The sequence below is a fragment of the Equus asinus genome, chromosome 8 (genome assembly GCF_041296235.1).
Source record: "Equus asinus isolate D_3611 breed Donkey chromosome 8, EquAss-T2T_v2, whole genome shotgun sequence".
Classification (NCBI taxonomy): Eukaryota; Metazoa; Chordata; class Mammalia; order Perissodactyla; family Equidae; genus Equus; species Equus asinus.
In genome coordinates this window covers 19069246-19082892 of record NC_091797.1, presented here as the reverse complement: position 1 = coordinate 19082892, position 13647 = coordinate 19069246, and the positions used below count along the sequence as shown (strand labels likewise).

Here is a 13647-nt window from a genome sequence, read left to right as displayed (position 1 = left end):
AGGGCTATGAAAGAAGAGTAGCTGAAATAATTTATCAAGTACCTGGCACGGGTAGAGGAAGGAAGGAAGGGAAGGAGGGAGAAAGAAAAACTTAAGTCCTGAGAACTGGCAATCAGTTTTTCAATTTTTGTTTTTTTTTTTTATAAAATGCTATTTGAAAAGAACCTGTTAGGGACCACACTTGGACTACGGAAGCAGACTGGAATTGTGGAGCAGCTTCAGTGCACAGCGGAAGGGCAGTCCGCTCTCCAGGAGACAGTCACCTCCTGGTGAAGCTGACGTTGATGTTGACGAGCTGGCTTTAATGAGGAAGGAGGGGTCGGTTTCCATGGAGTGAACACAACAAGACAGGCAGCTAAGACTCCCTCCAGCACGGAGTGGAGCACCTCCAGTTTCAGCCAAGACAGTAAGTATTTTTGCATTAGCCTTGTCTTCAGATGTTTACTGCAGTTATTATAGTTCATTCATACTGATTAGAACTTATATTTATGGGCTACATTTTTACATTGAGACACCTGTACCAGAAAGATAGAAATTCGAGTGCACCTAATCAGTTACAAAGATTCATGTGTATTTGCTAAATTTTAGTAGTCAGTGGTAAGCTAGTGGATTGCATATGTTTTCTACAAATAAATTTTTGTTTTTTTAAGAAAGCCTCTAATGAATAGTATCATTTATTTTATTTTATTTTTTTGTGAGGAAGATTGGCCCCGAGCTAACATCTGTTGCCAGTCTTCCTCTGTTTTGTATGCGAGAAGCTGCCACAGCATGGCTTGATGAGTAGGGTGCACAGGTCCGCACCGGGGATCCGAACCTGCGAACCCTGGGCCCCAGAAGTAGAGTGTGCAAACTTAAACACTATGCCCTTCATTTACTTTTTAAACAGCTTTATTGAGATACGCTTTACATACTACAAAATTCATCCATATAAGGTACACAGTTCAGTGGTTTTTAATATATTCAAAGTTATGAAAGTGTCACCCTCCACTATGTAATTTTAGGACAGTCCATCACCCCAAAAAGAAATCCTGTACTACTCATTTAGCAGTCACTTCCCACCCCCACCTCATCCTAGTCCTAGGCAACCAATAATCTACATTTTGTCTCTACGGATTTGCCTATTCCGAGCATTTCACATAAATGGAATCATACAATATGTGGGCTTTTGTGTCTGGCTTCTTTCACATTGCATGTCTTCAAAGTTCATCCACGTTGTCCCATGCATCAGTTCTTCATTCCTTTCTTATTGTCGTAAAATATTCTGTTGTGTGACTATTCCACATTTCCTTTAGGCATTCATCGATTAATGAACATTTGGGCTGTTTCCACCTTTTGGCTATTATGAATAAGGCTGCTATAAATCAGTGTGTACTAGTTTCTGTGTGGATGTATGTTTTCATTTCTTTTAGGTAGATATCTAGGAGCAGAGTTACTGGTCATAGGATAAGTCTATGTTTAACCTTTTGAAGAAATACCAAACTGCCTTCCAAAGGGGCTGCACCATCTTACATTCCCACCACTGTGTGTGAGGGTTTCAATTTCTGCGCATCCTCACCAACACTTGTTATTGTTGTCTTTTTTATTATATCCATCCTAGTGGGCGTGAGGTGGCGTCTCATTGTGGTTTTCATTTGTATTTCTCTAATGACTAATGATGTTGAGCAGCTTTTCATGTGCTTATTGACCTTGTGTTTATTTTTTTTTTGGAGAAACTTCTGTTTATATTTTTGGATCATTTTAAATTATTTGTTTTTTTATTGTTGAGTTGCAAAAGTTCTTTATATTTTCTGGACACAAGTCCCTTATCAGATATATGTTTTGCAAATATTTTGTCCCACTCTGTGGCTGCTTTTATACTTTCTCAAAGGTATCATTCAAGGAAAAAAATTTTTTTTAAATTTTGGTGAAATCTAATTTATTTAATTTTTTCTTTAGTTTCTTGTTCTTTTATTGTCACATCTATGAACCACTGCCTAACCCCATGTAATGAAGACTTGCTCTCATGTTGCCTTCTAAGAGTTTTACTTTTAGGTCTTGTGTTTAGGTGTGTGATCCATTTTAAGTTAAGTTTTATATATGACATGAGATAGAGGCCCAATTCATTCTTTTGCATGTGGCTATCCAATTGCATCAGTACCATTTGAAAAGACTATTCATTCCCCATTGAATTTTCCTGGCAATTTTATTGAAAATTAATTGACCATAAATGTAAAGGCTTATTTCTGGACTCTCAATTCTGTTGCATTGCTCTATATGTCTATCTTTATGCCACATAGTGTACTTTGTACAACACTGTATTGATTACCGTCTTTGTGGTAAGTTTAGAAATCAGGAAGTGTAGTCCTTCTACTTTGTTCTTCTTTTTCAAGATTGTTTTGGCTGTTCTGAGTCCCTTGCATTTCCATATGAGTTTTTAGGATCACCTCATCAATTTCTCTTCAAACAAACTTAGTTACCCATTGAAAACTTCTGCTTGAATTATACCTTATCCATGGGAAGTTGTGGAATTTCCTTGATAGGAACTCAAATGTGGTTAAGCGTAAATCTGCTTGAAGATTTGTGTGAAAAGCAAGCAAAGAGACTTCTAGACACTGATTCTAGAAATGGTTTGGCTTTCATGACACCTGCAGGTTAGAAACCCTGTAGTACTTCTGTTTACTGCTTTATTTTGTCATTGATCAAATGCTCCAGTGTAAAGGTTTTCTACTAAAACAAACAAACCAAAAAGATAAAATGCATTCTGTGCCGTCTTCTGTTACCTAACATTTGTACTGAGCACCCACTTCAAGCAAAGGAGCATGTCCTTGTCCTATGCACTCAGAGATTCTGAACCACTTGAGGAAGGCCCAGGTATTTATTTTTTAAAATAAAGTTAAATAAGTTTTTTATTTTTTGCCATGAGGACTTGTTACAAATGCAGGATCTCAGGTCCCGTTGCCAACCTACCGAAGCAGTATCTATATTTTAACAATACACCAGAGGTTGGTAAATCATGGTCTACAGGCAAAATCTGGCTCACCCTCTGCTTTTGTAGACCCATGGTCACCACCTAGGGTGGTGGATCTCAGTGGGAGAGCCAGCTGAGGTGACTCTCTCTACTTCTGCTCCCCTGTCTGCTCCCAGCACTTGCCTCCCAAGACCATGGTTGTGCCTAGCCACTGCCCAGGGCCCTGCTGGTCACCACCTACACTTTGGGGACTCTGCTGTTGGCAGCTGCCGGGCAATGAGCAGTGCAATCTCAATCTAATCAAGTCGTCTTTCCTTCGCCAGCTGTCAACTTGAGATGGTCGGGTTTGGAGAGGAGAGAGGGGGCGCTGGGATCTGGGCATCACTGGGGCAGAGTGAAAGTGACCATCCCACAGGCCAAGTCGCTGCCCCTCAGGCTGGTTGCCCTTTGCCCTGAGAATATCTTCAGCTGAGGGCTCCCGGGTACAAAGCATGCTCATCCACAACCACCAGCCCTTCCTCCCCCAGGATGGCCCACACCTGGTAAACAGGGCAGGAGTTTTCTCTTGTTGCATAATAATCCTAATTTTGCTTCTTGGCCTACAGAGCCTAAAAAATTTCCTATCTCGTCATTTACATAATGTGCTTGGTCTGCACATTAAATTGGAGCTATGTGCACTTTGCAGAATGTGCCTCTCCGCCACAGACATTCTGTGCCCGTGTTGGGATCCTCCACCACTGTCAGTCCCCAAGATGACTCTTATTCTTAGCTTTGGGACCCAGCTTATGTCACTTTCAGAGGAAAGTGCCTTTCACTTCCTAGTCTTGGTGAATGGTCCTTTCCGTCTGTCCCCAGAAAACCACTGCCATCATGACACTTAGGGCATTGCACGTTAATTATGTTATTTACTTCTTTTCTCTCCACTCTAGGACTGTCTTCATGTTTCAGTGTGCATCAGACTCACCTGGAGCACTTACTCTAACTCAGGTCACTAACCCCCGACTCTAGTTTCTAATTCAGTAGATCTGATTTGTGTTTGGAACAAATTCTCGAGTGGTGCTGCTCCTGCTGGGCCACAGTTTGCATGGCTGACTCCAACTTCTTCTTGAGATCTCAACTTAAATGTTGAGATCAAAGCGACATTCCCAATGGCCCCATCTCAAGTGACTCTCTCCTGGTTCTTTTTTTTCTATCTCAGCTCCTTATTTGTTTATATCAGTAATTCTCAACCTTTTTCGGTCTCAGCACTCCTTTACACTCTCAAAACTTATGGACAACCCCAGAGAGCTTTTGTTTATGTGGATTACAGCTATCAATATTTACCCGACTAGAAATTAAAACTGAGAACATTTAAAAATGTTTATTAATTCATATACAAAAATCATAATAACTGTAATGCACGACATAAATAACATTTTTATGAAAAGTAATTATATTTTCTAAAACAAAAAATGTGAGAAGAGTAGTATTGTTTTACTTTTTTTTGGTCAAATCTCTTTAATATGTAGCTTAATAGAAGACACCTGGATTCTTATATCTGTTTCTGCATTCGATTTCTTGTTTCAGTTGAAGTCTATAAAGAAAATATAGCTTTGCACATATTTAAAATTAGAAAAGGGAAAAGTATTTTATAGTCTTTTCAGATAATTGTGGATATTCTTCTTTAATACTATGCCGAAACTGGACAAGTGGCAGTGCCTTAAAGGTTAGTTGGGATCTGAAACAGTCTCAATGTACTTTTCATACCCTGTTCCACTAAACTCCCTTGCCCTGTCTTGCATGGATCTCTTTACTTATGCATGATTTTGTAACGTCATACACTTGTCATATGGAAAATAGTGGTTCACAGAGTTATGCAGCCTTTCCATATGTTGACACATTTCATTACACAATATTTCTAAACTGCTTTTATTAAGTCATATAATCAAGGGTCAAAACTTAATAAAAATAAATCTTACTGCTTTAGTTGCTTTACTGAAACCAGCTTTTGTTAACTGTGTGTGCGTGGTGGTGAAGAATACCATTACTGCTAGCCCAGTTTCGCGTCACTGCCCAGGGCCTTGCTTCGTGCTAAGGCACGAGCAGTCTTCTACGTCATTGCTTTTGAACCATCAGGGCAATGGTCAGCACAGTGAACAAGGCCAATGACATTTTAACGTTATCATGAAAATAACTTTGACCTCATGGATCCCCTGATCCCAGGGATTCCTAAATGTTTCTAGACTCTAGTTTGAGAATTCTTGGTTTATATCTTAATGTTGTAAACAATTTGTAGCCATTTTATTTGTATGTTTACATCTTGTTCATCTCCTGAATTGGTGTAGCGGTAGTATTTAATTTCCAGGGAGTACTTGATCTGTATTCAATATAAACTTTTCACATGGATCATCATTATATCCTCACAACGACCCTGGCAAATTATACCCATTCTATAGGTGAGAAAGGTAAGGCACAGAATTACACAACTAACTCAGAGTCACACTACTTGCTCTTTGGAGCAAGAGTAGGAAATAGCACTGGAAAGTGCTTTGAGGCCAAATAGCAGATGCCAGCCCCATGAGTTTACCTGATAATCCTGTAGGCAGAGGGGAGCCATTGATAGTTTTGGGTCAGGGGACTGGCATCCACTAACCGCAGTGGCTAAGATCCAAACACACACTCAGCAGAGCATGCACACGAAGCAGCCCTGGATGCAAATTTATGAGGTAGGAAAGAAAATAAACGATAAAGAATCCTATGGAATCACTCACTAGGAATAAGGAGTTGTAGAATTTCCTAAGCGGCATGCTTTTCCCACAGTTGTTTTTTCTCATGGAACTAACACTGACCAAAATGTCGGACATGACAAAGCTCCACCAAGCTGTGGCTGCGGGGAATTACAGTTTAGTGAAAAAGATTTTGAAGAAAGGTCTCTGTGACCCAAACTACAAGGACGTGGACTGGAATGACCGAACCCCACTTCACTGGGCTGCAATCAACGGTGAGTGGGCTTAGGTAGAATCCACCCCTTTGAGTCCACCATTCATGAAGTTATCAGTCAGTAGTCTGTGTGGGGTTGTAAAAAGAACACTTCTTGGGAACCAGACAGAACATTTCCATCCTGGCACCACCAATTACTGGTTGTAGTGCCGTAAACAAGTTATTTAACATCTCTAGGCCTTAATTTATTCATCTATATAATGGGAGCAATAATGCTACCTTGGAGCCTTGTGGGGAGGATTCAGTAAGAGAATGGGCGTACAGTGCCTATCACATCGTCTGCTGTCAGTTAATATTAGTCCTCTGCCCTCTTGCCCTCTAACAGGAATGGAGCATCATTCCTGTTGTAGGACAGGGACTTTGCCTTGCTCATCACTGTATCTCCCATGCCCAGTATGGCTCAGTTATGGAACTGGAGATAGATAGTGGCAAAAACTCAGCCAAGGGGCTTGTCAGGGCCTTCGGCAACAGAACACCATTGAAGAAATTAAATAAGAAAGTATTATAGTCAACTTTGCTTTGTAAAAATTTGTTTGATTCCTTATGGAGAACGGATTGGCAGGAAGCAAGACTGGCTGCAGAGAAATCAGATGGGAGAATTTTGTAGAAATTTAAGGAGGAAGTGATGGTAGCTATGCTAGAGCACCTTTTAGTGACTATTTGCTGTTTTCTGGGCATTGTGCTGTGCACGCGCGTCTGTGATTTCATTTGTACTTGACAAGAACTAGGTGAGGTAAGTGGTAATAGCCTTAATTTACAGATGAGGAAACTGAGCCTCACACGTTTGTTTCTTGTCTGGGGTACCTACTTCGCACTGGTATTTATTGTCAGGTATGAACCCACATCTATCTGACTAGAAAGCCTGCACTCTTAAGCTGTGCTAGCTAGAATGTAAGTAGAACTTAAATTGTTTTATATTAAGATATAATATACATACAATGCTATATCAGTTTCAAGTGTACAGCATGATTTGCCTTTTGTATATATTGCGAAGTGATCACCACAGTAAGTCGAGTTAACATCTGTCATTATATGTAGTTACACAATTGTTTTTCTTGTGATAACTTTTAACATTTACTGTCTTAGCAACTTTCTAATATGCCGTCCAGGCTTCTTACCGACAGTCACCATGCTGTGCATTACATGCCCACGACTTATTTATTTTATATCTAGAAGTTTTGTACCTTTTGACCCCCTTCACCTATTTCACTCATCCTCCCACCCGCTGCCTCTGGTAACCACCAATCTGTTCTTTGCATCTATGAGCTTCGTTTTTTTTTAGATTCCACATATAAGTGAGACCATATGGCATTTGTCTCTGTCTGACTTCTTTCACTTAGCATAATGCCCTCAAAGCCCATCCGTTTTGTGGCAAAATATTTGTTTTTGAAACCAGCATTGGGACTGCTGAAAGCCCAGTGAGGCTTGCCAGTGCCAGCAGAGGCAGGTGCAAAGTGACTTGGGAGAGAAAGCAAGATTCCTAGGCAGGGCCTGCGGGGAGGGACAGGGGAGCGGAGTGCCCGGGCAGGAGTGTGAGGGGGTATGGCAGGGCTCAGGCCCCAGGTAGGAGTGAGGTCCCTGGGATAAGGGTGGGGCACTGAGTCCCCTGGGAAGGAGCGGGAGAAGGGAGGAGGGGCTGAAGTTAGGAAACTGGAGGGGCCTCAAAGGCAAATGTTTTCACCTCTTTTTGTGCTACCTAGGCCCGCTCTCACCTCAGTCTGGCAGACATTTTAATCTTAATCTCCTCCTGTTTCTTCTTGGTACATCGAAGGGCATATGGAGGTGATGCAGATTCTCATAGAACACGGAGCCAGGCCCTGCCTGGTAACTGATGTGGGCTGGACCCCGGCTCACTTTGCAGCTGAGTCAGGACATCTGAATGTGCTCAAAATTCTCCACGCGTTGCATGCCGCCATCGATGCCCCTGATTTCTTTGGAGACACACCAAAGAGGATCGCAGAGATCTATGGGCAGAAAGCCTGTGTGGCATTCCTGGAGAAGTAAGTTTCATTTATTTCCAGCTCTAGAAAGGGCAGAGAACCAGGAGCCTGTGATTAAAGTCTTTGCAGACTCAGTGGTCTCAGGTTGACAAAAATGAAGTGAGGAAATCCAGCCAACTGTTGTTTGAGTCGTTTTTATTAATTTTCCATTGAAATGACTAGTTGGAGGTGGAAACTATATTGTTTTAGATTATGTAAGATCTATTGTTTTTAAATTGTACAAAAATTATAATTATTATAATTTTAATAATATAATTTCTAATTATTGTTTTGGATTATACAAAAATGATCTCAGATAAGAGAGGTGGGACACCAAATTTGAAAATGGGACATGGTACCAGATTCATGGACCCCCTCCGATTCCTCAAAGGTATTCAAACTAGCTGCCTGACCTTGGGCAAATTAAATCTCCTTCCGGAGCCTCAGTTTCCTCATATTTAAGATGAAGCAGGTGAATTCAGCTATCATTCATATGGACCCTTCTACTTTTTAAAACTTCTACTCATCTATGAATCTCCTACTCACACACCTGCCAAAGATAAGAACTTTTCTAGCATTTGTTAATTTTTTCTCTTAGCCAAGCATTCAAATAGAATTAAGTATTAATGATGTACATGACAGTTAGTGCTCTGAGAGGAATGGAAATAAAATTTAGGAGCTTATAATCTGATTGAATTAATAAGTAATTCATACAAGAGACAGGAAAGTTAGAGAGTGAGGACAGCATTGCTTGATAAAATGAGATAATAGCAAACGTATCATTAGGGCAGTTCATGACAGTGAAATGTCCTCCTAAAAACTTGAAAATAAAGTTAGCTTCAGAAAGTGAAACTAGTAAAATCTTTGCCTGTGATGAGGTTGATTATCTGCAGAAGTAACCCAAGAGAACTTCTCTTACAAGTGATGACCCATGTTAAAAATATTCAAAATCATAATCAAGATGATATGGGGAGTAAAGAGGCATAACCTGGAGTCCTGACCTGAAGCCTCTTTCTTCTTCCCCATCCTGCCGTTATCCCCTACATTCAATGATCTCCATCAGCTGTGCACCTCAGTATCAGCAACATTGTTCTCTGAACTGTTTAAAACTTCAACATACCACAGTGTGACCATATTCATTTTACCCATTCCTGGATCATCACACAGTTATTTGAGTGCATCAAGGTCTCTTCTCACTCAACTTTTTCTTTCCCTCCCAATCTATCACCTGCCTGAAGGTTTCATTATCTTCCATCTGTCGCTATCTGGACACTAGGATACACTGCTTCTTCCACTCTCTTCCCACTTTTCTAAAGTTTCTAATCTTTTGTCTTTCTGTAGCATATAAGCCAGAATTCCCAACCTTGGATCAGTCTCTGTCTTCTCCATTCCTATGCTTGGTCTACTAGAGAAAAGCCCACAGATCAGTAGACCACCAGATCAGTAGGTGTCACCAGAAGTTCTAAGATTTCTGTCTTCAGCTGAGCCCTCAGAGCAGTTTATCTGTCTCTTCCTGTCCTACTTCCTCTTTGACAATCCCAAGTCCCCATCCCACCACAGCCTGTCCCGCAGAGGGTATGCTGTCTAGTTCACAGAGAATATTGAAGCCATGCGTGTACATTTTTAAACCTCTTACACCTACATATAGCATATAAATCTACATCTGATTCTTCTCGCCATCCTGTCCATCCTTCTTGAGAAGTGTTATCCATCCCTACAGACCCTTGATCTAATCCTTTGCGTCTCCTACAAGATCATCCATCCATATTCTTTGTTGTATATTTCACTCTCTCTTCTGTATTTTCAGTTTTTTTCCTATTTCTTCCCTTCATTTCTCTTTGGCCTATGAACATATTTAAATAGATCTTATTGAACAAACACACGGTTGGAGGCCCTTCTGATGTCTACCATGTCTTTCATCTTCCCTACATTTCTTAGCTACTTGAAAGGTAATCTATGTAAACGTCTCTACATCCTCATTCACTCTGCAGGCTCCTTTCTTCATCATTGTACTGAATCTTCCTCCAGGGAGATCCTTGTTGCTAAATCAGTGAGCTCTTCTCAATTCACATCTTACCGCCACTTAATTTGCTATTTGATAATTCTCTCTTGCTTTATCTAATGCTACTCTCTTCTACTTCTCCTTCTACCTATCTGGCCATTCCTCTCATGATGTTTCTAAGCTCCTGTTCTTGCATACCTTTTAGATGCTGAAATTCCTCAGTGTCCTGTGTGACTCTCCTCTACTGACTTTCTTTGAGTAGTCTCACCCTCATGACCAATGGGTGGGTGAACATGGTACACGACTCCAGCATAACTGACGTGGAGGAGGAGTGGTTCCTCCAAATAATGGGGAGTGCTATCACCAGGAAAAGTGGGCAGGAAGTGCGGAGCCAACAAAAACAAGGAAGGTCAACCACATCACGTGTAAGTCATTTCTACTTATCATCATCTCCCATATCACATGCAAGTCATTTCTACTTAGCATCATCATCATGAGGAGCTTCCTTCCTGAAAGAGTGGTTAGAGAGAAGGAATCCTGGTTAAGGGGAGATTAATCTGGATCTTGAAATATAGCTAAGATCTGGTTAACGGAGGAGGGAGAAAGAGTCTTGATTTGGCGTGAAGGCATCAAGTTGGAAATGTGCATACATTGTGTGTATATGTGAGGAGGTGGAGGGATAGTGGAGGGATGAGTGGGCTAGCTAAGTAGAGCATTCACGCTGAGAGAAGTAGTGAATAAGGTTGGGTGGGTGGGTGACCACAGAGAGCTGGGCAAGCAGATGAATGTGAACTCAGCAGGGGATTGACAAGGTGAAACAGACACTTTAGCAAAGTCACTCCTGTAGTGGAAGAGGTGGCCGTGGTGCTGTGCAGGCAGCATTGGAGCACTCAGCCTGTAGGCAAGGAGCTCACTTAAGGAATTTCTTAACGCTTCATGTTGCAAGAGGGTGGATTTCTGGGCTAGGAAGATGAAGAGAACGGTATAAATGAATTTCAAAAGAAGCCTAGACAGTATTTCATAATTTTCTGACTATCCTATGGATCCTAGCGGAACAATTCAACTTTTGATTCCACCTCTCTAAGTAGTAAATCTCTCATTCGAAAAATATTTTTGAGCCCTACTATGTGCATGGCATTGAACTAGATACCAAAAAGGATTCAAAGATAAATCAGATACAGTGCTGGACATTAAGAAGTTCCCTGGCTGGGAGAGGAGATAACTTGTTTACATAAATAACACTAACACAAGACTGAAAGTGACAAAACAGCATATGTGGTCTGAATATGGAGAGGTCACTTCTAGCTTGCTCAGGGAGATGGGGGCTGACGGACAAGCAGGTTTACTATCCTCTGAATGGACTGTGCTTCTATCCTCTGAATGGACTGTGCTTTTCATAATGCTTTGCACTTAAGATACTGTTTGCCCTCCCCATACCATCATCTAGCCTCTCAAATTCCACTTGTCCTCATATTGGCTCAAATTTTATCTCTGTGAAGTGGCTTTCACATTTCACATTAAAGCCACATCTTTAAGTGAGTCACACACTCACCTTTGGCCTCATATATAAAACGGTACTTTTGTATGCTTCCCATTGTCCATGTGTATCTGATGATCAATTCATCAATCTATTTCTCTATTGATCATCTATTCTATTTTTCTATATCTATCATCTATGTATCATCTAACTATTCCTTACATAAATCCATCTATACATAAAATACATATGCGATTATGAGTAATTTTTATTTTCTTCTTTAGATGTTTCTGTACCTTAAAATTTTATACAATGAAGAGACATGGCTTTTATAATTAGGAAAAACTACAATTAAAAAATAAATGAAGGGGGCTGGCCCAGTGGTGTAGCAGTTGAGTTCACCTGCTCTGGTTTGTTGGTCTGGGGTTAACCAGGTGGGATGCTGGGAATTGACCTAGACGTGGCTTATCAAGCCATCTGTGGCAAGAGTCCTACATATAAAATAGAGGAAGATGGGCACAGATGTTAGCTCAGGGCCAATCTTCCTCAGCAAAAAGAGGAGGATTGGTGGCAGATGTTAGCACAGGGCTAATCTTCCTCAAAAAAGAAAAAATAAAATAAATGAAGGAAAACAGCCTCCCAATAATATGCTGGTTGCTCTATAAATGTGAGCACTTTAAGAATTAGCAGTGTCTTCTTCAAGTTAAGTGCCTGTCTCAGATTCTATTAACATCCCACTCCGAGCACGCCATTTTTCTCCACCTCCAAGTAGTTTCTTTAGTGTCTAAGACCTCCCTAAGGGGACACTTGGAAATGCTCCAACTTGGCCTCCTCCCTTCTTGTCTGTACCACGGAAACCCCAGGCTGTGTGCAGGGGGCGGGAAGTGAGGTCTGTTTCCTGTCCGCGCTGAGAGCCGCCCTGTTCCCCTCTGGCAGGGCCGAGCCGGAGTGCCGGGACCACCGCCGCATCGCCAGGCAGCAGGGGCTGCCGCTGGACCAGAGGGACGAAGACTGGGACGCCAAGAAAAGGGAGCTGGAGCTGTCTCTTCCTTCCTCCAATCAAAACACTAATAAGAAAAAGAATAAGAAAAGTCAAGGCCCCACCAGGCTCAGCAATACCAAGGGGAGAAGATGGTGAGGAGGCCGGCGCCTGAGCGACTGGAACCTACATTTTCCGATGGGAGACTTTCCCTGGCGCCAGACTGGAAAGTGTTAGGCGCGTGTTGTCTTTATGTGATTTCACTTGTAGGCCATTACCCTCACGGCTTCCCCGAGAGCTCATGACCCGTCATTCAATCTGGAAGTCTGGCCTGGGTGATCTCTACATGGGCTGTTGCCTCCTTGCTAATACCTGCTGCCCATGAGAATTACCAGGAGGGAATAAATATCAGCTGCTTGCATTTTGTCATCAGCGATTTGCACTCTGAGTGCCTCCTAACCCCCTAGGCGCAATTATGGAATTTCAGGGGGCTAAGAAAGAGGTCCTCCTAAGAAAACTTGATTGTTTCAACGAAAAAAAGAGAAAAGTAACAACAAAATCTCGAAAATCTCCAACACACTTGGTTCAGTTAATCTATGAAATAAAATTGTTTGTTGTCACATAGACCAAGCAAAGAGGAGAACAAATGTATCTCCCAGTTTCTAGCCATTTTTTCCTTTGTGGGGTAGGGACCCACAATCTCAGGGCCGCCATTTTACCCATGATCACTTCTGCATAGAAGGAAGAATCTGGGCAATAGACCAGCTCAGGGAGAATTAACTGGAAGCCCTGACATGAATTAATTTAATCCCACACAACTAATGAGAGACAGCGTAAAATAATGGAACATGTGATTACAGCTCTAATTGTTCAACTGTATATTTTAGGAAATCTAAATCCAGATCAGGTATTTCCAATGAAAATGTTGATGTGTGCTGTAAGACATATTGAATTTTGAAGATTTAGAACAAAAAATGTAAAAAAGGTCGAATAATATTTAATATTGATTACATGTCAAAATGATAATATTTTGGATATTGAGTGAAATAAAATGTATTATGAACATGAATTTTACCTCTTTCCTGTCACTTTTAAAAGAATACGGCTACTGAAATGTTTAAAATTACATAAGTAGCTTGCTTTTTTTCCCTTATCAGCTAGCACTGCTATGGAAACCAGAAAATATTTAAAGCCCCCACCAGGTAGCTGGCCTGGTGCCCTTTAATTGGCTGCCCCACATTCTAAGTTTACTAATTTCTTCGCCTAAATCAATGTCTTTAGGTA

At 41.2% G+C, this 13647-nt stretch overlaps 1 protein-coding gene across 2 annotated transcripts; it reads left to right on the top strand.

The window, feature by feature from the left end:
* The first annotated feature begins 275 nt into the window (after positions 1 to 275).
* On the top strand, positions 276 to 13432 carry ANKRD66 (ankyrin repeat domain 66). Of its 2 annotated transcripts, XM_070514808.1 has the most exons (5): positions 354 to 406; positions 3877 to 3934; positions 5747 to 5927; positions 7698 to 7926; positions 12321 to 13432. In XM_070514808.1, the coding sequence occupies exons 2-5, from the start codon at positions 3887 to 3889 to the stop codon at positions 12520 to 12522; spliced, it is 660 nt and encodes a 219-aa protein (XP_070370909.1). In that variant the 5' UTR covers positions 354 to 406; positions 3877 to 3886; the 3' UTR covers positions 12523 to 13432. The 2 variants fall into 2 exon arrangements, with proteins under 2 accessions (XP_014693001.1, XP_070370909.1); XM_014837515.3 differs by lacking the exon at positions 3877 to 3934 and having other exon boundaries at positions 276 to 406.
* Positions 13433 to 13647: the final 215 nt, after the last annotated feature.

Coding starts and splice junctions, on each gene's coding strand:
- ANKRD66 (XM_070514808.1), top strand. CDS start 3,887: ATGTTTCAGTGTGCATCAGACTCACCTGGAGCACTTACTCTAACTCAG. Junction 5,928..7,697: donor TCACTGGGCTGCAATCAACG/GTGAGTGGGCTT, acceptor GGTACATCGAAG/GGCATATGGAGGTGATGCAG. Junction 7,927..12,320: donor TGTGTGGCATTCCTGGAGAA/GTAAGTTTCATT, acceptor CCCCTCTGGCAG/GGCCGAGCCGGAGTGCCGGG.